Source organism: Arachis ipaensis, chromosome B9 (genome assembly GCF_059453495.1).
Source record: "Arachis ipaensis isolate K30076 ecotype BB chromosome B9, ASM5945349v1, whole genome shotgun sequence".
NCBI lineage: Eukaryota > Viridiplantae > Streptophyta > Magnoliopsida > Fabales > Fabaceae > Arachis > Arachis ipaensis.
In genome coordinates, this window is record NC_142444.1 from 7228596 (window position 1) to 7253534 (window position 24939).

The following is a 24939-nucleotide window of genomic DNA, read 5'->3' on the forward strand; positions in this document are numbered from 1 at the left end:
ACGTATAGGAATGTGATTAATTTTTTTAATATTATATGATGTAATTTTATATTAAAGAGCATTTTTATTATGATATTTTTTTTTAATTTAACTTCTATCGTTAGCCACAGAAAAAAGAGTATGGCAAAAAAGCCCGGCCTGGTCAATTTTATCACAGGTAAATGTTTTATTTTGCCACGGAAAAGAGTGTGTCTAAACATGCTAAAATTGTGGCTAACCAAATGTCTCCACGGGTGTTAAAACCGTGGCTATTGGAGTAAAAAGCGTAGTTAACTAAAAACGCATCGCCCTCCCTAGCCACGGATGTTCATTTGTTGCAAAAGCATAATTGCCACAGTTTTTTTGGAGTTTAGCCACGGATTTTTCCGTGGCTAAACCCCTTCTTTTTGGTAGTGATACTACTCATGAATTTGACATTTGACAGTACGGTATTAATATCTGAATTTATTTATTATTTTAAATTAAACTGAAATTTATATGGTGTGCGAGAAAATAAATTAATTATATTATATAATAAGCATTAAATTGTTTAAAAATTAATTGGATAATATGTAAATTAATGTTAAATTTAAAATGTTTTAGTTATCATGTTTTTTCTTCTCGTGTGGCATTTTTTAGCTTCTAAATAATTTAAAAAATATATAAAAAATAAATAAGAATGAACACACCAAAAAATAATAAATTATAAATTGAGTTTATAATTATTATATATTTAAATATATTTAATAAAAGAGATACATCAAATTTAAATTTGTTTGGCAAAATTTTTAGCAATTTATATGAGATTAAAAAATAAAATAATAATAAAAAAAGATAGGTCAAATAATAATATAGTAATAAGAGTTTTATAGACTATGTATAAGTTTTGAAATTTAAATATTTGTAAATAAAATTTTTTATAATTATTATTATGATATTTTTAGTATATATATTTATTGTAAAAAAACAAAAAAAAAATATTTTAACAGAAAATTTAATTTGAATAAAAAACAATTTAATTTTGCTGAATACTCATGACGCATGAATATGTTTTGTATGGATGATGATATGAATTGAATGTATATATGATGGTGCTGATAAGAATATATTACTGACCATTCTTCTTTTTCAACATTTTATTTTATTTTATTTATATTTTTCATGATTTATCGTATCTATTCAACCTGAATAAACGATTATGTGAGCAAAGGTTATATTTTTATGAAACTTAGCTCGTATAATAGTGGGAATGAATTCTCTCAATTTTTTTTAATAGTAAAAAAATAAAATGTAATTTTTTATTATTAATTTTATAAATAGAACAAAAAAAATATGAGAGAGATCAATAACAAGTTAGAAAGCACACTTTACTCTTTTAATATATTTTAATAATTGAGAGAATTCATTTTTTATAATACTCACATAAATTACATTTATCTATTTCTAATTTTTGTTTAGTTTATAGTGTTTATACGGTAATAATACTAGAGAAATAATATTTAAAGTTATTTTATATGATATAGTATTTATACTTTTTCTATATAGTATTTGTATTTATTACATATTTATTACATTTAAAATTGTACAATTATATATTTTAGCAATAATTAATAAATATTAAATAGAATAAATTTAAATTAGTTAGATTGATAATTTTTATTGTTTTTCAAATATTATAGTATTTATAATTAGTAGCTTCATTTATAATTTTTTTATTTGATATTCATACACATAAAATAAATTTATCATACATTAATATAAAATAAAATAAAAAAAAAATGAGTCAACTGAAATAATTCATACCCGTTTCACCCAAATTCATTTAACTCGCAAATATACAAGTTGAGTTAAATTAATCTACTTATAAATAAATTGTGACTTTACTTACTTGATTCATTTATTTTTAAGGAGCTGTCCGAATCAATTCTTCGTGACTCCGTCACAACTCGTTTAGATGGCTCTGGTGACGGTTGAGAGTGGAAGAACAACTAGAACAGCTAGTCAACTAGAACAAGATAAAGACAAATAAAGCTTCAATGTAATTTGAAAGAAGCAAAGGGTAATATGGGGTTTTCATTTGGTACGTACTATTGAAAGTCCAAAACATGCACCACAACACGAACGGAATTTCAGAAGTCCCTAACGAGAAAAAAGCGGAAAAATGGTTTTTTAAAAGTCCTTGGAGAACAATAAAAAAAACCATTGAACAGATACAGCCGGCCGATCTTGTGTACATAACCGCCAAAATATTTTATAAAAAAGCTTTTCTCCAAACCACCCACCTTCATCATTATAGCTATGCAATTGCAAGACTCATAATTATTTTTTAAGGACCCACTCGGAAAATTAATGAAGGTAGCAAAGCACACCCAACCAAATTGAATGGAAGGTTCTTTTGTACATGCATTTTCTCTCTTATCCATCTTTATACGTACCAAAGGGAATGTGAGGGAAATAATGATATACCATATAGGCTTTAGATTCAACCCTATTTCTATATGCAAATTGAGAATTTTTCTAAAATTTAGCTTCGGTAGTGTTAAATAATCAAAATTAAATTGTATAAATTTGTTTCATTTAATATTTTTAATTATAACGATAATTAATAAATATTAAATAATAAAAATTTAGGCTACTTTTAACTAATTATTTTTGTTACTAAATATTTTCGATTTAACTTAAAAGTTTAAAAATTTCTCAATGAAAATTTTATCTTTCCTAAAATTTTATACTGGATTATACTATATTTAGACTCTATCTTAAAAAAAAACAATTATTTTTAAAAACACATTATTTAATTATTGTTAATTTTATTTAACTTTTTATAAAATAAACGATAATTATCTTATATATATATATATATATATATATATATATATATATATATATATATATATATATATATATAATGATTATTAAATAAAATTAACTAATTTATAATATGATGTATAAAAGTATTATTTACGTATAATAGAATCAATCTGATTTAATTTTGACCATTATTATCGCTGCAATAATAAAGCGTAATAAGATTTTCGGTTCTTGTAGACTTGTAGTAGTATACCCAATATACCTGACTCCGGTAACTTGAGTAATAATTTACTAATATTTTATTTGAAACGTAAAGAATTGATTTTTTAAAAAAATTTACAAATAATTCTTAAATTTCATATTTTAATTTTGATGAAGGACTGGTATATAGATTTCATCGTGCATTCATCAATCAACATGCTCATCTAACTCAATGATAAATATTATATTTTAATTTTGAGCTATTTGCATATAAGTTTTCTTATGTAGTTTCAAAACATACATACTACTCATCTATCTAAATCAATAAAAATTTTAAAAGTCTATCGTTTGAAAGTTATTTTTTTCTAATTACGAAGTGGATATTTTTTATAATATTTACCGTAAAAATATTCTTTTAATTAATGAAATCGCAGCGACAAAAATAAAAGATATTTTTAATAGAAAAAACCTGAATAGATAATTAGTGTAAAATGTTGACTATGATAAGTCAATTAATTTTATTCAATCATTATTAGACATATAAAAAAATAACTTATTTTTTATTTAAAAAAATAAATAGAATTTATTTTTAATTATATAATATTTAATAAATATATATATTAATAATATAAAAATTAATAAGTTAAGTCTATATTAAAATTAAAAAAAATAAAATCATAATTAAATTCATGTTAAAAGTTACGAATCACTCAAATATCAATTTATCATCAGTTTTTTTTAATTAATAATACAAATAATAATAAAATATTGACTAAGTCATTTGGAAGGATTATAGAAAGCAGAAAGCAGAAAAAGTATGTTCAATACTTACAAACTCATAATATACATATAATTCTTTTTACAAAATACACTAACATATTAAATTGGATATCATTATCAAGTTCTTGTTAACATTAATAATACAAATAATAATAAAATATTGACAAAGTCTTTTTAAGAATTATAGACCGAGAGTTATTAACGATAGACGATAGTCGTAGTTATGAGTGTTTATGGGTCGGATGAAATCAAATTTAATGTGATCTAAATTCAGCTTGAAATATATACTGGACTTATTTGTTAGACCCGAATTCGATCTTAGACTCGATGAAATCCACACACTTTCGGGCTACGATTATACCGGATAAAAACTGGATAAAAATCGAATCATTAACATTACATTATCTTGATATTTTGTTGTAAGCTAGCATGTGAAAATATCAAAATTTCCAAAGCTCCAACCATTATTTGACATGATAAAATTTACTTAGGAAAATATAACAAGAACCAACCCTTCTTCAAAATTAAAGTATAACTACAATCAATATTAATATTGTCTAATAACACCAAATATTTAAATCAATACAAATAATACAATATTATACATTAGTTTAAAGTCTTATGTATTCTAAATATAAAATATTAACTTATAATCTTATAATAATTAATAACACAAAATATTAAGGTTTACAATACTTAAATTCTACATCAGAATAACCATCATCCATCACTAATAATACAAAATATTAAGATTTACAATACTTAAATGACCACCGGACCAGATCCGATCTCGATTTCACTCACTTTCTATATTTTATTTCTTCCCCCCAAGTCAAATCTGAGTCACTTCAAACCCGAATCTTTATAATCCAAAATCTTTTGAACTCAGATTAAATTTTCAGACCGAACTAAATTGTGCTCACCCCTAATAATAGTGATAGTACTCAATCAATTAAATTTTACTCTCTTGAGCAATATACAAAAAAAATTACGCTTCATTCTTTATGTCTTTGTTCTGATTTTTTGGGTTACTCTCTTTTCAAGAAACCAATGTTTCAGTAAACTCTTTTTAAGAATGTCTATGCGTGGGAGTAGATTTTTTTTTTTTTTTTATGGAAAAAAAAATGGATAGTGTCTAATATTTAATTTTATTATTCGTTGTTCTCTTTTATTAATTTCTAGTCCCACTTATATTTTATTTTTTCGGTAAAAAAAATTGGAGAGGATCCATTTCTGCTGCATTCTATATAAATCAAATTAAACGAAATAAATAATTAATTAATTTATTTCTTGTAAAAATTTTTTTAATTTCCACCAACTACATACTATACATAGCCTTGTACTTGTATCTTTTGGATGGGAGAATGAGAGGAGATGTCAAGATAGAGCACAAATTTTTTTTTATTTTTCTATTTTTTTTCTTAAATTATTTAAAATATGAAATTAAAAAATAAGGTTAATTAAATTTTAATGTTTATTAAATTTAAAACAGTAATTTTGTCAAAAACAACAATAAAATGTTTAATTTATTTTTTAAAATAAATAAAAGATATTTTTATTATTTATCAATTAATTATAAGAATATTTTAATAAAAATAATGATATAATATATTTTAAAAAAATATTAATGTGAACAATATAGTCTATATGTTATATTTTTATTTGTTTAATTTTTTATTGTATCAATACATCTAAATTTATTTTTGTACAAAAATAAATATTAGTATTTTTTTATAAAATACACTAATATATATTAAAAATGGAGATTTATAAGATAAAGGGATAAGTATTGTTTTGATCTCTAACGTTGAGGGTCAAAATCGAAATCGTCCCCAAAGTAATTTTGGATTTAGAATCATTCTTAACGTTTTTTTTATATTAAAATCTGTCTTTCTTAATAAAATTTTTAATTTTATTCCTAAACTACTCTTACTTTAATAAAAAATTATAAAATTTAAAAAAAATAAATAAAAGAACGTGGAAGAGGAAGAGAAAGGAAAGGACGCGGGGTGGGGGAAGGGGAGGGGGAGGGGGAAGGGGAAGTGGGGGAGAGGGACGGCGGCGGCAAAGTTTGGAGTCGTCGTCGTGGCCGTCGCCATTGAGAATCGCGAAGGAGAGAGGAGACGCGAGCCACTGCCGCGCCGCTGACCTTGCTGCTGCACCCCTTCGCCGCCTCGCTTTCTGCTTTTGCATTTTGTTTCTGCTTTTCTGATTTTGCTTCTTGCTTCTGCTTCTTGCTTTCTTCTTCTTGCTTTTTACTTCTGCTGCTTCTACTTCTTGCTTCTTGCTTCCCAATTTCCAATTCTGCTTTTGTTTTTACTTTCTTGCTTTTAATCAGAAATAAAATTAAGTAGCATTTTCAAAAAGGTTTATGATATGAGCACGGGATCCTAAGCCAATGCTACGATTTTTTGATTTGTGGGAGAAGTTGCTTCCTCCTTCAGTCCTCCCTACTAAGGATAGAGCACAAATTAGAAGGTACTTACCACGTCATCCGTTTTAAATTGAGTTCTGTTCTTGGTGCCTGGCATCAAGTGATTCCAATTAAATTGATTTCAATTTTTTTAGGTAATTAAATGGGCTTCTGTGATTTCAATTCATGTCATAGTAAATATGATGGAGAAGTTCTTTTTCACAAAGTGACTTCAGATTTTGTATCACTAGTTGTGTTTAAATTCTAACTTTAAAGAAATTATGAAGTGATATAATGAATGGCAGTGGAGAATATTTTTGTCCAAAAAAAATTAAAAAAATAATTTTAATACGAAAAAAATGTTAAAGATTATTCTAAATCTAAAATTACATTGGGACGGTTTTGATTTTGGCTCTCAATATTAAAGACCAAAATAATATTTATCCCTAAAATAAAATTAGACTTAAACTCATACTGATACACTAACTTCTTTGTTAACGTAGACGAAGACTTCATTGAGTATAATATATTTTTTTTGGTCTAGTCATCTGGTGCATTGATTATATCCTTATCCTTATTTTGGGAATTTATTTGCTGCTTATATATGTATATATACCCTGTAAGTCATTAAGTAACATTAGAACAGAGTATTTTCTTTCTTGTTAACTGCTGCCGAACCATTTCCTCAATTAAATACTATAGTTCCCCTCTATCTCGAACACAAAGAAAAGAAGAAAAGTTATGAGTACGTTATTTTCAATTTCTATTCCGTTATTATTTTGATCTTTGTATCCAATTTCATGCATTATTCCATACAATTTATATCTAATTAACATCGAATATCATACAAACTTCTTTTTTTTATCAATATATAAATGATTAAATTATTCCATACAATTTATATCTAATTAACATCGAATATCATACAAACTTTTTTTTATCAATATATAAATGATTAAATTAGCGTCCACGAAAAAATCTATTTTCTTCACAGCTGAATTAACATACTAGACTTGTATTATTATTATTATTATTATTATTATTGTTAATATTGTTGTTACTGTTGTTAAAGTAATGCTAGAAAATTATATTTATCAGCAAATATTATCTAATTTTTTAGATTATTTATCTTAAATTCTATACTCTAAATCATAAACCTTTAATCTTACATCCTAAATCATAAACTCTAAAAAATAATTTCCTAGATTAATCTTCTTCTTATTATTATTATTCACTTTAATTTCTTTCCAACTATTTCTCATTAAACAAGTGTAATGGCCTTAAACGTTAAAGTGAGAATTTCCTAATTGTGCATCTATTTTTATTATATTTAAACTTTAATTTTGTTAATCGTACCATTGACATCAGTAATTCATTATAATTTATGCATATTTATTATAATCTTTGAATCTTTAATATATATGAGTCTTTTTCTATTATTTATATTTTAATATGTATTCTATATAAATAGTTGATTTGGCGACTATTTTTTGTATACCTAATATATTTTATAAGTTCTAATTTTTTTATTTTTAATTTTTTTTATTATTAAAATTTTGCTAAATATATTAAAGAATAAAAAATTATTTTTTATTAAAAAATAATTTTTTTAATAGTTTGATGACACCTAAATAAATTGAATATATTATTATCATGAACAAATACATATATTAACATTACTAAAAGCATAATCTTATTGCAAAATATGCTAAACAAAATTGAAAACGATTAAAAAAAACTCATGAGAAAATGTTAGCTCACAAATGCATGCATTAACATTCACTGAAGTGTAAAAATCAAAACTTGTAGTAGTGTTTATTCGTTTGTTTGCAGCTCAATTTATTTATTTATTTACAAAAATATTTAATATTTATTAATTATTATTAAAATAAATAAATATTAAATAAAACAAATTTGAACCCTCTTTTTTTAGTTACCTAACACTACTGCACTATCCAATTTATTTATTATTAATATTGGCGTTGCTTTGAATGAATGAAGTGGGACCATCTTAAGAAGGTGGATGAGCTGAATGTCAATTTTGGGGGGATGGGGATTTTGACATTTTTATTTTAGGAATACAACTGCTACAATAATTTGTTCATTCTACTCTATATAACACTACTCTAAACGGTTAATAAAAATCTGTAGGCCATTGGTTTAGTATTAATATTATATGGTCGATATCATTTTATTACATTGCATAATTCTTTGTGTCAAGTACAAAAGAGTAATTCCTAATCCCTGCAAATTGACGTTTAACGTAAATGCTAATTCACAGACGTTAGGAGTTAGGCGCCAATTTATAGGCGCTACGCGCTACTCTTTTATACTTGACACTTTGAATATCTGTCACAAAGATGTAAAATACAATAAAAAGAGAAACAATTCTCCATATAATTAAAAGTAAAAACAGAGAAATTTTATCAAATTCACTTCTTTATTTGCCAAATTTCAGGTGAATTGGGAGAATGCTCACTCGGGAATGAACCCTACTCTGCGGGGTCACCAGTACAATGTTATCCAACTCAGCTTATTATTGATAGAGATAACAAAGTATTCAAAGTTGCTGAGACTGAAAAGTTTGTTCACGAGATGAAAATAGATAAATGTGAACAATCGTATGCTGTGGTTTCTATCATGGGTCCCCAAAGTAGCGGTATGCTTTCTTGCTTTCCTCTACAATGCCATTTTTTGGGGGCTAATTATGGTATTTTTTATTTAGTGTTTAATTTTTGTTTAAATTATTTTTTATAGTAACTTTAAAATATTTAAAATTTTTTAATTTTTATATTTTTAAATTTAAAATTAATTATTTAACTTATTTTAACAATTAGACAATATTTTTTGAACACTATAACAAACATATTTTTTTATCACTGTCTATTTATTTATCTATTTTAAAATTTTTTATAATACTTATGTTAGGTATACATCATTAAAATTAGTCATCACTAATTTAAATATAAGTTAAATAATATATATTATATTTAAATATATAATAACTAATTTTAATTTTAATAATTATTTTTAATATATAAATAATATTTTTTTTTACCAATAGAAGTTATAAACAAGTTTTAGTAAGAAATACCCAATTCAATTTTGTCTATTTTTTTCGAAAGACAAAGTTATCTCTATCTAAAACAAAGGAACACACAGCTTTAATAAAATTATTTTTGGACAATACAATTCTTTTGTAAAAAAAAATTGCTAAATAGTAACGAAAATTAGTATATATTGTGGAACTTTTATTTAAAATTTGTAAGGGTTATAAACTCCACAAACTATTATAAATTTATCTTTAAACAATTTTTCATTAGTGGGGATTAAGTGGAGAAGCTAAGGACAATTATGAATTATCAGAAGTGGTATCACAAAAAAAACTTATAATATAAAAATTTTTTAAAAAAATAATATAATACAAAAAATAAGAGAAGAGAATAATTTTAAAATTTACATAAATTATAAATAAAACTTTTACAAAATTAATTTTTTTATTAATTAATGAATTTTTTAACAAAAATGTCGTATTATTCCAAAATAATTTTGTTAGAGGTTAAAATGTCTTTTATTTTTCAAAAATTGCCTTGTCTTTTAAAAAAATAAATAAGAACCGAATTTAGTGTTTACCTTTTTTTTAATCACGGATTATATATTTATCTATTTTTAAAGATAGAAGTTAGTATAAACAAGTTTTAGTGTATTCTTTTATATGTAATTTAATCTCATAACATGAATTGAACCATTTAAATAAGGTGAATAAAGGTATTTTGATACCCATAGCCAATCAAACTTACTGTTCTCTTCACTTTGGGCAGGGAAGAGCACACTCTTAAATCATTTGTTTGATACCGATTTCAAAGAGATGAACGCTAAAGATGGAAGGCAAGTAGTTCTTGTAATTCCCATTTCCTCTATACAAAGTTACTTGACATGACATGATGGTATTTTTGCTTCTTTTTAGGTCTCAAACAACCAAAGGAATCTGGATTTCTCGGAGTGCACGCATTGAACCTTGCACACTTGTGTTGGATTTGGAAGGAACTGATGGAAAGGAACTCGCAGAACAGGTTCTCTCTCTCAAAATAGCGAAACTTATATATAATGGTTAATTACCATGCATAAAACACACTAAAATATCCACAAAACTAATAGATATTTCAATTATAAAATTAAAATTGAAAAATTAGGTGTGGAGAATTGTTTAAAATTTGCACTCTAGTAGGGAGCAGTTAATATTTAAATTTTTTTTATTATTTTAACGTACGAGTTTGTCCTTGGTAAAAAATTATAAGACTTTATTAGGTAGATAATGATTTTTGTGAACAATGTGAACAATGGACTTTAAAATAGGCCAATAAAATAAAAACACACTATATTTTCAAATTATCCACCTAAATCTTAATATTAGGATAACTATCCGCACACCTAGTAAATTAAACATTCGATATATCAATTATTCATATTATATTATTTAATATTTTTATTGTTTACCTATACTTTTCCAAAATTTATAACATAGTTAAGGGTTAATAATTCTGCTTTGATTGTTTCCTTGTACTGAAATTATTTTTATTGCAGGATGATATTTCATTCGAAGGTCAGAGTGCTCTATTTGCTCTAGCAATCTCAGATATAGTTCTTATAAACATGTGAGTTCTCTTTTTATTTAATTTTAATAAATTAATAATATAAAAAACTTTTGGTTTAATTATTCTTTTATTTTTTATTATTTTATTAAATTTATAATTAGAATTATTTATTTATTTTTTTAGTTAGGTTTATATACTATTTTTAATTTTATAATTAAATTTTTTTATATAAAAAATATTAAAATAAATAAAATATTTTTTTTAAAAAAATATGTAATTAAAGATCTAATTAAATTTTTAATTATAAATATTTTAATTTATAAAAAAATATTCAATTAATTCTAATATTTTTAATATTAAAAAATTTAATTATAAAATTAAAAATAATATTAAAATTTAATTAAAAATATATATATAAAAAACTAATTAAAAATTTAATAAAACTATAATTACCAACCGTCTAATTAAACCAAAACTTTTGGACACTTAACTAATGATATTCTTCTTTGCTATGCAATGATTGTGAAGGTGGTGCCATGACATTGGCCGCCACAATGCAGCGAATAGGCCACTTTTGAAAACTATCTTTCAGGTATAATTTGGAAGCTTATCAACTACAGATAACTCACTTGAATCCTGAAAATTAATCGTTTATTGAATTGCATGCTCATTTTTTCAGGTCGTGATGAAATTGTTTGCTGGACGCAAAATAACACTGTTTTTTGTCATTCGCGATAAAACACAGGTGCCTAAGAAAAATATTGAGTTAATTCGGTTTTAAAGCAACTGTGCATTTTTTTTAAATGTTAATATGATGAGCTTTCTTTTTATAGACGCCATTTGAACGCTTAAAAGAGCTTTTGGTAACAGATATGGAGGAGGTAATTAATCCAGTTTTAGCTTCATATAATGTCACTGAATTGTTTTATAATTTCCGTTATCCTTTATGGCTTTGTCAATTTACTCTTTTCTCTACAGATGTGGGAAAGTGTTACAAAATGTAAATCAGACTCTAACAATGAGGTCGCACTCACTGATTTTTTCAGTGTAAGATCATCATTGCTAAACTTACTGAGCGCTTCTTTTCTTAGCATAATCTACTGGCAGTTCGTATGTCGTAATAACTATATTTGTATTTGGAAACAATTCCAGGTTGAGGTCGTTGCTCTTTCAAATTTTGATTATCAAAAAGAGCAATTTAAGGAGGAGGTATGAACCGTGGGATAACCAGAGGCAGAGCCTCATGTAAAAAAATTAAAGGGGGGGCATTTTAGTTTTTTTTTTTTTTTATAAATTATATAGAAATTTCAATTTAAGTCCTTTAAAATATTTAGTTTAGTATCTTTTATATTACAAAATTATTTTTTGTCCCTCCCTAAAGTTTAGTCTATGGGAATAACTCTTGGGCTTATGACCTGCTGACGATTTTAAGACGTGTGGTCGAATGCGCCTCATATGAAATTATGATTATCTCTCATATTTGATAATTTACATCACTTTTCTACTTCTTTTGGATTATTTTCATTGTAGGTTGCGGAATTGCGAGAAAAAATCTGCGATATTGGTTGGGACTCCAATGGAGTAGTTCTTGCGTCAGACTTTCTTTACAGTTGTCAGGAAATTTGGGAAATGATTAAGGCAGATAAGGACCTCGACCTTCCTTCTCATAAGGTAAATCTCAGCAAATTTCTTTTCAAGGACTAATCTCTGTTGAAGCTTTATTATTTGAACAACCAAAGTTGTTGCTTGATCAACTTGTAGGTTATGCTTGCTATTGTCCGATGTGAAGAAATTGCCCGAGAGAAGTATAAAGCTGCAAAGAAGGTATTAAGAGCACTTGAAAAAAAAGGACTCATATTTGACTGAATTAATTGATTGATTTAATTCAATCTACTAACATAAAGATATATATATAACTGCTAATGTTGTTTAAAATTTCATAATAATGAAATTAATTATTGTTTATATCCTTGATCTATATATGAACCTAATTAATTCTAATTATTTCTGCATTCGTAATTACTAATGCTAGGGAAGTTTCTTTCATATCAGAAATTACATCAACTGGAAGAGGATATGAAATGTAACTCTACTGAATTTTTGAACAGGTTTAGTTCACAAATTGATACTTGTTTGTCAGAGTGAGTATAATTGACTTTTTATGACACCATAACATTAAATTCTTTGTTCATATTAGACTGCTAGTAATAGCAATGGTTTTGATTGTTCTATGTGTTAGAAAAAGAAGGCTTCATACTTTTCTCCCACTTTAGTTGCAATATCCTAAGATTTATTGTTTTCACATTAATCTAGGTATGATGCTGAAACTATTTATTATCATGAAGGTCCAAGATCTACATTCAAAAATGAACTTAAAGAAAAATTGCTTGATCGGGTACATTATTTTTACTTTTCTTGCAATTATGTTAATTTAACCTTTTTTTTTTCGTCATTGTTAATTAACTGATGACTGTTGAAAGAAAAGCAGAAATGGATGATATATTAATGATTATTATTGGCGTAATTACTATGCATATTAGTCCGTAGAGTAACGACGTGGTAAGATAGACTAATGACTATTACTTTAAGTGAAATTTGAATTAAAATTTTAAAGATTTTGCTGGAAGAAAATTAAGATAAATAAATTTTAATTGTTACATCAAATATTTATTAAAAATAAGCATATTGTTAACAATTTTATGATAAAATAAAGTTAGAAACAAATCTAAATTACTGAGTGCTAAATTGAGAGACCAAATTAAATAAATTGAAGTTTTGATAATCAAATTAAGACACTAATATATAAATTTAGGAACCAATTCAAATATTAAGTTATTGTTTGGCCAATTCATTTTGTTCATGAAGTCCCAACTCATGAAGTTCATAATGTCCTTTTGAATGGTCAGCTTTTTAAACCAGCACTGGTTTCTGCCTTCGAGCTTATACGATCTATGATTTTGGACGACTTCAAGCAAACATTTCAAAACGCATTATTGAATCAAGTGGAGGATTTTTATGCAGTTGCTAGTTGCATTGAGGCTTCTTTGTCTAACTTCGACAAACCCTGTCCAGGTGCACAATTCTTTTATTATTATTATTATTATTATTATTATTATTATTATTATTATTATTATTATTATTAATAACTAGATTAAAACTAGCTTATTGTGCGAAAAACTAAATTAATTAACAAATTATATTATATAGTATATATTTTAAAAGTGTTTTATTATTTAAAAATTAATTAGATAATATATAAATTAATATTAAATTTAAAAATTTGTTTGTAAAAAATATTTATAATTTGTATATAATTTAATATATTGTTCAAAAAGAAAAAATAAAAGAAAATATACAACAATATTGACTTGTGTTTTTTAGTATCTTTAAATAATAATAAAAGATATTTTATTTATGATCATTTAGCGTGGCTATAGATTTATGATGATCACGATTTTTCTTTTATTTATGATAACAGTTTTTATTATCACAGTATTTAAATTTTGACACTTTAGATCACATTTTTTACTGTGGTCATAGATTATTTTATGGTTACGTGTAAAAATTATGACTATAACTTATTTTTTGGTTACTTTTTTGTAAAGCCGTGACAATAGTCTAATTTATAGTCACAGTTTTAATATGTCCATAATATTTATGATCATCCTATTTTAAAATTGTGACAATAATTTATTTTATGATCATCTCTATTTTAAACTATAACCATAACTTACTCTATTTTATGAAATTTATTTTTTTTAAAACATAATCATATCTCAAAATTATCATTATCCTAAAATTGGAGTACATGGTTGCTAGCTTTTGAGCACTGTTTGAGATGTTAAACTTTATAAATCTCTCCTAATTTAGCTTTTGAAATTTTCATGCAATTATGATTTCAAGTGAGTTGGGGAGTTAAATACATTAACGTTGCAGTTGCAAATGTTGTCGTTGAAATGACAAATGAGCACAAAATTGGAGTAAGGAAGGTATTGCTGTGTGATATGGTTACTTCATCGTGTCAGGTATTGATCAATCATGTCTTAGTGTTCCTGTCCTGACTATCTTTAACTCAGTAATTAGTTATATATGTTCATGGAAGAAAAATCCATCTCAGTTTCATATTCTTATTAGGCTTTGGAAGTTGAAACTTAGCTTAAGTGCCATTAGTAATAGAATCATCCAAGTATAAGAAATAGGTTAATGAAAATATCGTTGACACTTCTTTCAAATAATTAATAACCACATATCAAAAGTGAAAATAAAAGATATTATTTCTCCTGCTTAGCAACTGTTACAATAACAGGTAAGTTGTTTAAGAGATTTTTTACGCCAGTTGGTTTGTTTCTATGGTCCAAAGACTACCTTTTTATTATAGAATTGTTATTTGTTTAATTGTTGTTGAAATTAGAAGATTTTTTTTTAATAAGTAGTTTCGACAGTGATTAATAGAGAATAGTTAATCGTTTTATATTTATTACTCTTCTTTTTATATATTTAAAAATACTAAAGAGTCAACAAATTTATTATTTTTTACTATTATTTTAATTATCAACTCAATTTCTTTAATTTAGCAATTTAAACTATGATGATATAGTTTCAGTTAATCCATTTGATGGCTTTGCTGAGTAGTCTTTTAGTTCTTTGCGTTGCGTCCTCTTATTGCATGTCTATGAGATTTCTGCTATCTTCAGCCTTAAATTAAAACAAGCTTAAAGCTTAGTAAGCCTTAGTTTGAGATCGAGTTCTAGAAATAAAGTGATTATCCTTTGACATTTCAACATATCAAATAATACTTTTTATAAATTGCTTGTGTCCAAGCTTGATGCATGCTATTTACATGTTCATACTTGACGCGGAAGTGTTGTAATATGACAATAGATATTATTGTTAGATAGAGATTAATTTAGATGGTGCATTAATGAAAAGTAGTTGATTAAGTACTCTATATTTATTACTCTTTATATATATATATATATATAACAAAATAAAAAAAATATAGATAAATAATTTTTAATCAGTTAATTTTAAATAAGTGCAATTAATATTTATTAATTTTATATCTTTTAAAAAATAAAATTTAAATAATTACTTGTTAATGATAATTTGAAAAATCAAGATTACTAAGTAGTTGACTAGTTGGATGTTAGTTACCTGATAGAGTTCAACAAAATAACCCTCTATACACATTATTCTAATATTTTTACCGAGTAACCATGAATCTTAACAACCATTAAAAGTTGTTTATAGTACACAACCTTTAGTAGGTAAGTCGGAAATTTTATTTGTAGCTTAAAAACAAAAGGTTGAAAACTTCTACAATATTTCGTAACTTGTGAAAAACTTGAAAAAGTATTGCTATCCTTAGAAAGTTTTCTGACGGTATTGCCACTGCAGGAAAAACTAAAAAGAAGCCTTGACCAGATCCATTGAAAAAGAACTGTTTGGTGAAGTTATTAAAGATCATCCTTGGAAATCAATAAGGGAAGTTGTCACGAATAAGGTGCAATCAACTGTTGGACAATTATTTGAGGCACTTAATGGGCTTGACATAGATGGATACACAAGGAACCAAATGATTGAGAGATTAGAGGACTACGCAAGAGTGGTTGTAGAAGAAAAGGTTAGGGGTGAAGCTGAAAATGTTGTGATGCGAATGAAGATATGTTTTGAAAGCAGGTTTCTGAACTGTCTTTGTATGGGCAAAGATGACATTCCAAAAGCCACCAACTCTGCTCGCCGTTATGTATGGCCATGAATAATATTTCTTTAAATGTTGAGTTCATGTTGTATTCTTATTATATGTTCTTAACCAATGTCTTAATCCTATGTAGTGTTTGACATTACTATCTATTTTGGCTGCAATTCGTTTGGATGATGATGATGATGATACTGATGACATTAAGGAAAAATTAGAAGCTGAATTATTGGATTCATCAAGCAGCAGTAGCGCAAAGTTTGATCCAGTGTGGCTAGCTTCTGATAGTTGGGAACAGGTTCGTTTTATTGTTGCTTGATTCTAGGGGGTTTCAAAAAATCCAGTATAACCAAAACGAACTGAACTAAAACTGCTTTAAATAAATTAGTTTCTTTTAGGTAAAAAACTAAATTGAAACTATAGTTTTTTATAAATTGAAATTCATAATGCATAGAATATTTACTGATATAAACAATTTTACACATTTTGGTATTATGACCCAAAACACATTAAATACATATTTCGAGTGCTTTGTCTCTTAGATATGATTCAACAAAAAATAAGATGATTCTATTCGATGGGATATCAAATTTTACACTTATTCTGCTGGATGAGTGATCTTATATCTCATTTGAAGCCCCGAGAATGATTTTATCTAGTGCTGATCATATACCCTCATCAAACCATATTTTAGTTCCCAGTGTTGTTTCAAGTTTTTCACTTTTCTGCATAGTTTTTATTATTATTATTATTATTATGACATGGCAAATTTTTGCACCTTTGGTATGGATACTCATGGTGGCCAAGTTTTTCTATGTAGATTCCATCCTGTCGGACATTGATTGGACCTCGCTCATGCAAAAAGGTGTGGGATCAATTCATGCAAGAATCGGAGATCTTTATCTCGAAGGCTAAGAAAGTTAAAAAGGTTTGTGCTATCTTTCATATCTTTCTTTCTAAAAATTTCAGAGCTTCTACTTCAACATTGACACCATATAAGTATCTACTTTAACACTATAAAGAGTTGAAGCAGTGAGCTAAATGCACAACAAGATCTACTTTATCAAGATCTGTATTGTTAGCACCTTTTTCATTTGTAGTATCCATGAAGGAATTCAGATTCTAATATACCCTTCTAAGGTTTTGTTGATGTATTTACTTTTTGGCTGCAAAAAGCTTTTGCTGATATAATAATACATGACTAAATGTATATGTTGGTCCTTGACAAGAATATATATATTACGGATTCTTATTTTATTGACATTTTTTGTTCCAAATAATTTTCAGGATGAACTTATAAAGGAATGGGCTTACGAAATTTTCAAAATATGTGGGCACTTGATGATCGGAAAAGCGTGGGAAGATAGATAGACACAAATACTGAGATCGAGAGACATAGACTGAAATAAGTTTTAGTATTTTGTTTGGTATAGAGTGGAAGGCAGAGATTGAAATAAAAATAAAACTTTAATTTAATTTGTATAAAGGATAAACTTTTCTTAGGTTTGTATTTTGTTGTTCTGTTTTGTGTTTGGGAGTGCTTAGTTGCTAATCTTTGAAGATAGGAGAAAGAATAGCATCTAGATCTTGTGGAGATTTGTAATTTGTAGTATTTTTTTCTGTTTAGATTTGTAACATGGTTTATTATTTTTCAGAGAAATTTGTGTATCAATATTTTGAGTTTAATAAAATATCTCATTTTATAATAATTAATTCAGTATATTTATATTATGCATAATAATTATTGTTGGCAAAAATATATATTTGATTCTGGAAAAAAGATAGTTTGGTGCTTCTAAGAAAACGAGTATAATATAACTAACAAAAGTCATAAGATTTTAGTGGCAATAGTAATGGCAACTAAAAGTGGATAACATTATAATTTTAAAATTATTTTTAGTGGCTATATAAATTTCCGGTAAAATGGATTTTGGCGGCAATAGTAATGGCCACTAAAAGTGAATAACATTGTAATCTTATGATTACTTTTGGTGGCCATATAAATTGCCAAGAAAATGGCCGCTAATAGTTATATACTTTTTGCGGCCATTAAAAAGGTCTTTACCGGCAAATGTTATAATTGCCACTAAAACCTTTTAGCGGCGAAGCATAAGATAGCTAATGTCTAATTGCCGGTAAATGTATTAGCGGCTATTTTTATTGCCGCTAAAAGCAAAATAAATGGCCGCTAAAAGTGATTTTTCTTGTAGTGCTATCATACCCTATCCTACTCTACCCGCACTCCTAATATATTATATAATATATATGTAAAAGTTATGTATGCAGTAAAGAAAGTGAGTATTAAACTCACAATCTTCCTCTTATAAAAATCTAAAATAATCACTAAGTTAGTTGATGATCATATTATTTGTAATTTATGTTGGATTTCTTTAAGATTTTATTGTTTTTAATTTTAATTTGAACTTAGTTTTTTATTTTCTATTTTATTAATATGTATGAAATTTGGAATGTTTAAATTTTATATTTGCTTGAAAATTTTTTATTGTTCTGCGGATAGGGTCGGATTGGGTAGGGTTTAAAACTTTAGGATGCGAGTAGGGTTAGGGTTAGGGTTAGGGTTGAGAGATTCTCAACTCGCGAATAGAGTAGGACAGAATTTTAAAAAAATTTTCAACTCGCAGATAAGATTAGAATAGAGTCCAAACCCTATGCTACCCTACCCATTGCTAACTTTACTCTTATATTATCTTTCGAATTTAGCTTTGGAAAAATCCTTATATCTTTCATGTTTTATACGAATACCATCTGCACTTCTAGAAATCAAGAAAGAGAAAGCAATAAAAAAAGGTTAACTTTGTGGTTATAAACTTTTGTAAATTTTTTTTATGGTGGTGCGTACTTCTCATTTAGTTTGATAATAGATTGCATCAAATTTTTATTTGCCTTTTTGATAATAGATTGCATCAAAACTTGTTCAAAAGAACTCATCAAGGAGGTGAGTCGTTTTTGGCAGAAAACAAGAACATTAATTCAGAACAAAGAAACAAAATAGTTACACAATCATGGAGAAATGAAATTCTCTTACCTTCAAACCCAAGAATCACCATAAGAATACTAATGTCTGTAACACATGCTTCTACCTTTGCTCGCAACCAAACTTTATATTAAACTAGAATGAGACATGCGCTATACGCAGGGAAATAAATTAATTATATCCTATATTCTAATATTTTTTAAAGATTGATTAGATAATATGTATATTAATGTTAAATTTAGGGTTAAGTACAATTTTGATTTTTAAGGTATAGGCCGAAAATTTTTTTCGTCCCCAACCTTTTTTTGCATATAAAATCGTCCATAAGGTTTAACTTGATTTTAAAATCATCATTCTTACTAAAATACCTTTCTCCTTTTTCACAAAATACTCAGTTTCTATTCTTCTTTTTCTTTTTCATTCTCCATCACAGCAGCATCTATTCTTCTTTTTCTTCATCTTCAACAGCAGCAATAACAGAATTTCAACTAATAAATATCAAAAAATCAAAACAGAATTTCAACTAGTAAATATCAGAAGTAGAAAAATGGAATAGAATCAGAAACAGAAAAAACAGAAACAGAAGAACAATGCACTCAATCAAAATGAAATCAGAGTCAATATCGACAATGTAATTAACAAAAGAAACAAAACTAACAATGTAATTAACAAAAGAAACAGAAGCAGAATAGTCAACTTAATTAACAAAATCAACAAATCAGAAACAAAATCGAAACCCTAGGGAGGACCAACGGCGAGGAGCAGCGGCGACATGCAAGGAGCAGCAGCGGCGACCGACGAGCTAGCGAGGAGGATGAGCAGAATGGCATGCGGTGGACGTCCTCCTCCCTGATCTACTGGCGTTGACTCCGTCCTCTCTTGCCAGCGTCGTTGCCACCCTCCCTTCTCCCTTCTTCTTCTTTCCTCTCCTCCTCGCATGATTCCCTTCTCCCCCCTTCCCTTCCCCCTTCTTCTTCCCTCCCCCCTCGCGTGATTCCCTTCTCGCTCTCATCCGTTTTCTGTCTTTTTTCTTTTTTTATTTTATAATTTTTTTAGTTAGAAATAATTTGGTAATAAAATTTAAAATTTAAGTAAAAAAGACGATTTGAAAACCAAGTTAAATCTCACGGATGTTTTTGTATGCAAAAAAAAGTTAGGGACGAAAAAAATTTCGACATATACCTTATAGATCAAAATCGTAATTAACCCTTAAAAATTTAAAGTATTTTATAAAAAAAAAATTACAAAATATTTATTTGATAATTTATACATAATTTCATATAATTATTTAACAAAAATATAATATAAATTGGATTATAGATTATTGTCTTTAGGAATCTGAATTCATTTATTTAAAAAAAAACATAAGTTTTTTATATTTGAATTGTACAAATATATATTTTTGTGTTGGAAATTAGTAGTATGACCAAATCTAATCAATCTTGCGTCAAATAATTTATTATTGTTATTATATTAAAATGTTAATATAATGAGGTCATTGATTAAATTTATAAATTTATCATTGTGACAGTGATCATAATATTGAGAGATAAATATTTTATAATTAATCTGAATTATTCTTAGTCATAAGATTATTAAAAAGAACATTAATAATCCAAAAATATCAATATATATATAATGGTCTTCATTTGATGAAAATTAATAGATTTCATTTATTAAATTATATATATAGATGGTCCATATAGAGATATGGCCATTGAACTGACCCACTTTGAGAATTCCTTATTGTTATAATTACCGCATATTTGTCAATAGAATATTCTCAAGATGAATATAGTAATAGAGTTTCCTTTGAACTACAACTATCATAGTAATTAACAATGTATTTATTATACTTTGATTTCGGACACCTACTACCCTAGGGTGCTAGTTGAATGGATATTGGGTTTGATTTAAATACATGTAACAGTAATTATTAGTCAATAAGAAATCTGTCAACTCTCAGTAAAGAGTTTGAACTCTATGATTATAATAACTGAGATAAATAAAACATTAACCAAGGAAATTGAATGAATGAAGAAATGAATTTCTTAAGTCATTCACATGTTGTCCTGTCTCTAATTATCCTCTGTTTATCGAAGAATTTGTAGAGACTTGTAGGCTTGTAGCTACTCGTGACGTATCAATCATTTGAATCATTAGTTCCCTTATGATATTTAATTTTTTCTGTGGCAGTTCAATGTAACAAGATTTTGTACTATAATTTAGAGCAGGCTTGATTATAATCTGATTATAGTATTAAATTTTGATTTCGATTATTGAATTTGATTATTACCATAAGCGTGTTTGATTATAACCAGATTTTGTATTATGATTTAGAGCGTGTTTGATTATATTCTGATTATATACCATAAGTTTGAATGTTAAGTTTAATTATTATCTTGATTGCATTTGATTATAACTAGATTTTATAATATAATTTCAGAATGTGTTTGATTATACTCTAATTATAATATGCGTTTAAACTTTGATTTGGACGATTTTTGAGTTTGGTTATTACTTTGAACACGTTTAATTATAATCAGATTTTGTAATATAATTTAAAATGTTGATTATAATATAATTAAAGCATGAATTGAAACTTTGATTTGAATTCGTAAGTTTTATTATAATTGGATTATAGTTAAAATAAATGACGACACATTCACTCTTCAACACAAAAACTAAAAGAAAATAAAAAGTGACATATTTTATAGGCTAAGATTTAGGACATATATTCACTCCTCAATGTTCAATGAGTATATCTCAATAATCTATTTATTTCAATAAAGAAGCCTATAGATTTAAACAAATCTCCTTTTGAATAGACAAAAATCATAAATCTAGTTACATGCACTACAACTGAGTGTTAATTTTTTTTTTTTTCTTTCTGTAGTGCTGCGTTTTAAATTTTTACTTATCTTGTATAATATGATTTTGTTGCTATGGCTAATTACCACATAAAATCATTCAATGAAATTGAGAAAGATGCTCAAATTGTGCATGGGCATCGATAATGAAACCTTGCCTAATGCAATTAACGTGTGGAGAGATTTAAGAGAACTTTGATTCTTCTCTTTCTTTTATGTCCTGTTTGCTGATTTTTGAATGTAAAATTGTAAATGGATGAATAAAAATTAAATAATTGATTTTGTGCTGCTCTAAAATTTTTGTTAAAATTTTCTTGCTGCTAAAATAGAAATTAAATCTTTATTGGATTTTATTTTACAGAAGATTTTTTATATATTGTCAAGCACACTTTTATGGTAGTATTATTTTGATCTCATATTAACAAAATTATTAATAATTATAATTCTAATTTTAGGTGTTTGTATAAATAAAATCAAGGAATTTAGCAGATTTTCATGGGATGAGTTCCTTGAAATATTTATTTTGGTTTATAAATAGTATTTTGTTATTTTGGCCATACTTCTTGCTATCCCTAAATTTGAATGAGGTTTTATCTTTGTGTCAATTTTTATTAACTTGTGTTTATTATGAGAACCAATCATTCTATTTGAAATTATTCTATGAAATCGATGGAAATGAATAATGATTGAGCTACTGGCTAAACGAAATGGTGGGAGGTGGACTAAAGAGGAACAGAGAAGAACTTAACTGAAGAAGATGATTTCAAATATTCAATTATCCCAAGTCATTTAACTCAGTGGGTTAAATGAAATGGTGGAAGGTGGGCCAAGGAGGGATAGGGAAGAATGTAATTGAAGATGATGATTTTAATAATCCAATTAATCTCAATTCATTTAACTCACTAGACAACGCTGAGTTTTTTTGGAGACGTTCCAAAACATTATCCTTTCAAACACCTTATAAGGTATAGTTGTCCGAATCAAATCGATGATCAAATTAATTAAGCTACTAAATTATTAGGTTATTAATTTAATTGGTGAATTATTAGTTGAACCAATTGATTTAATTTTATGAAATAAAAAATATAAAATAATAAAAATTTAAAATTAAAATTTAAAATATATATTCACTAATATTTTAAAAATAATTAAATTATTCTAAAACAATATAGATAAAAAATAATAAATATTTTATTATTTTTATTTTATCATAAGTATTTTTATTTTATTTTTATATTAAAATAATTATTATTTTAAAATTTAATAATTTAATAATTAATTTATATTTATTATTAATTTATATATTATAAGTATTTATTAAAAAAATAATATTAATAAATATTATATAATTATAAAAAAATGAATTTATAATTATTGTTAAATAAAATATAATTAATTAAAAAATAAATGAATAAATTAAATAAAAATAAATTATTTGATCATATATATATATAAAATAATTTGCATATATATATATATAAGAACAAAAAATATGGCTACTTGTTGGTTATTCATGCTTACTTCTGTCTTTAATAAATAAATAAAAAATATATATATATATATATATATATATATATATATATATATGTAATAACAGTTGGTGGAACAATAAAAATACATAATTATAAGTTAGACACAAGAGTACGTAAATATAAGAAGACATTAATTTTATATTGTGTTTAATAAGTTAGACAAAATAAAAAATTATAAAAAATTAGTGTTTCAAATTAAAAATGTGCGTCTCAATATTTTAGAAAAATACAAAATACATATTTTTAAATTTTTCATAATTTGTTTTAATAAACAAACACATATATGTACTCTCATGTACTCTCGTATTTATATTTTAATGGACATGTATATCAAAATAAACACTACCAAAAAAATATATCATACCCAAAATTTCATCTTCCTTCACCCTTCATGTGCAGTTATTTTGAAACATAGTTGGTTCTCGCATGATGGCTATGCCTTGATATTAAGTATACTCCCTTCATCCTTCGTGTGCAGTTATTTTGAAACATAGTCGGTTCCAGTATGATGGCTATGCCTTGGATATTTAGTATACCCGAAATAGATCCAACGGTTGTTATCCTTCGCTCTGTGGCATTTCTATCTCTTATGTCAGTAGTCATCGTATAGGTGCTATTTTATGTGGATCACCTACTACGCAAGGTATCCTACCATACTTTTCGACTTGAATAATTGGGCTAATGACAAATTTTTAATTCTTTTTGTGATCACACTGGTTATTATTGGTTTTGTCCCGTATACGTAAGTTATTTACTTTATACCAATATTTTTGTCATTGACCTAGATTTTATGCTTTTGACATGTACTCCTTTTAATATTTAAAATATAAATTAAAAAATTACTACTAGTGCTTACATTTCAATATTATTATTATTATCTTTTGGCATGTACTCTTTCTATCTTTTAGTTATATTGGTATTATTATTATTATTATTATCATCGAAAAATTAAATATTTCTATCTAATTTATAAAAAATTTATTTATTATGGTACAAAATAAAAACTTTTTTACCTTAGTACTACAAAAATATTTATATATTTATTTTTACAAGACTAAAATAATT

General features: G+C 25.8%; 1 protein-coding gene across 1 annotated transcript; it reads left to right on the forward strand.

Moving 5' to 3' along the window:
* The first annotated feature begins 6833 nt into the window (after window positions 1-6833).
* Window positions 6834-17937, forward strand: LOC107614713 (protein ROOT HAIR DEFECTIVE 3-like). Its single transcript, XM_088497761.1, has 12 exons — window positions 6834-6929; window positions 8643-8843; window positions 10006-10072; window positions 10152-10257; window positions 10769-10839; window positions 11308-11371; window positions 11459-11524; window positions 11613-11660; window positions 11758-11826; window positions 11932-11988; window positions 17298-17405; window positions 17765-17937. The coding sequence occupies exons 1-12, from the start codon at window positions 6926-6928 to the stop codon at window positions 17846-17848; spliced, it is 945 nt and encodes a 314-aa protein (XP_088353887.1). The 5' UTR covers window positions 6834-6925; the 3' UTR covers window positions 17849-17937.
* The last annotated feature ends 7002 nt before the right edge of the window (window positions 17938-24939 follow it).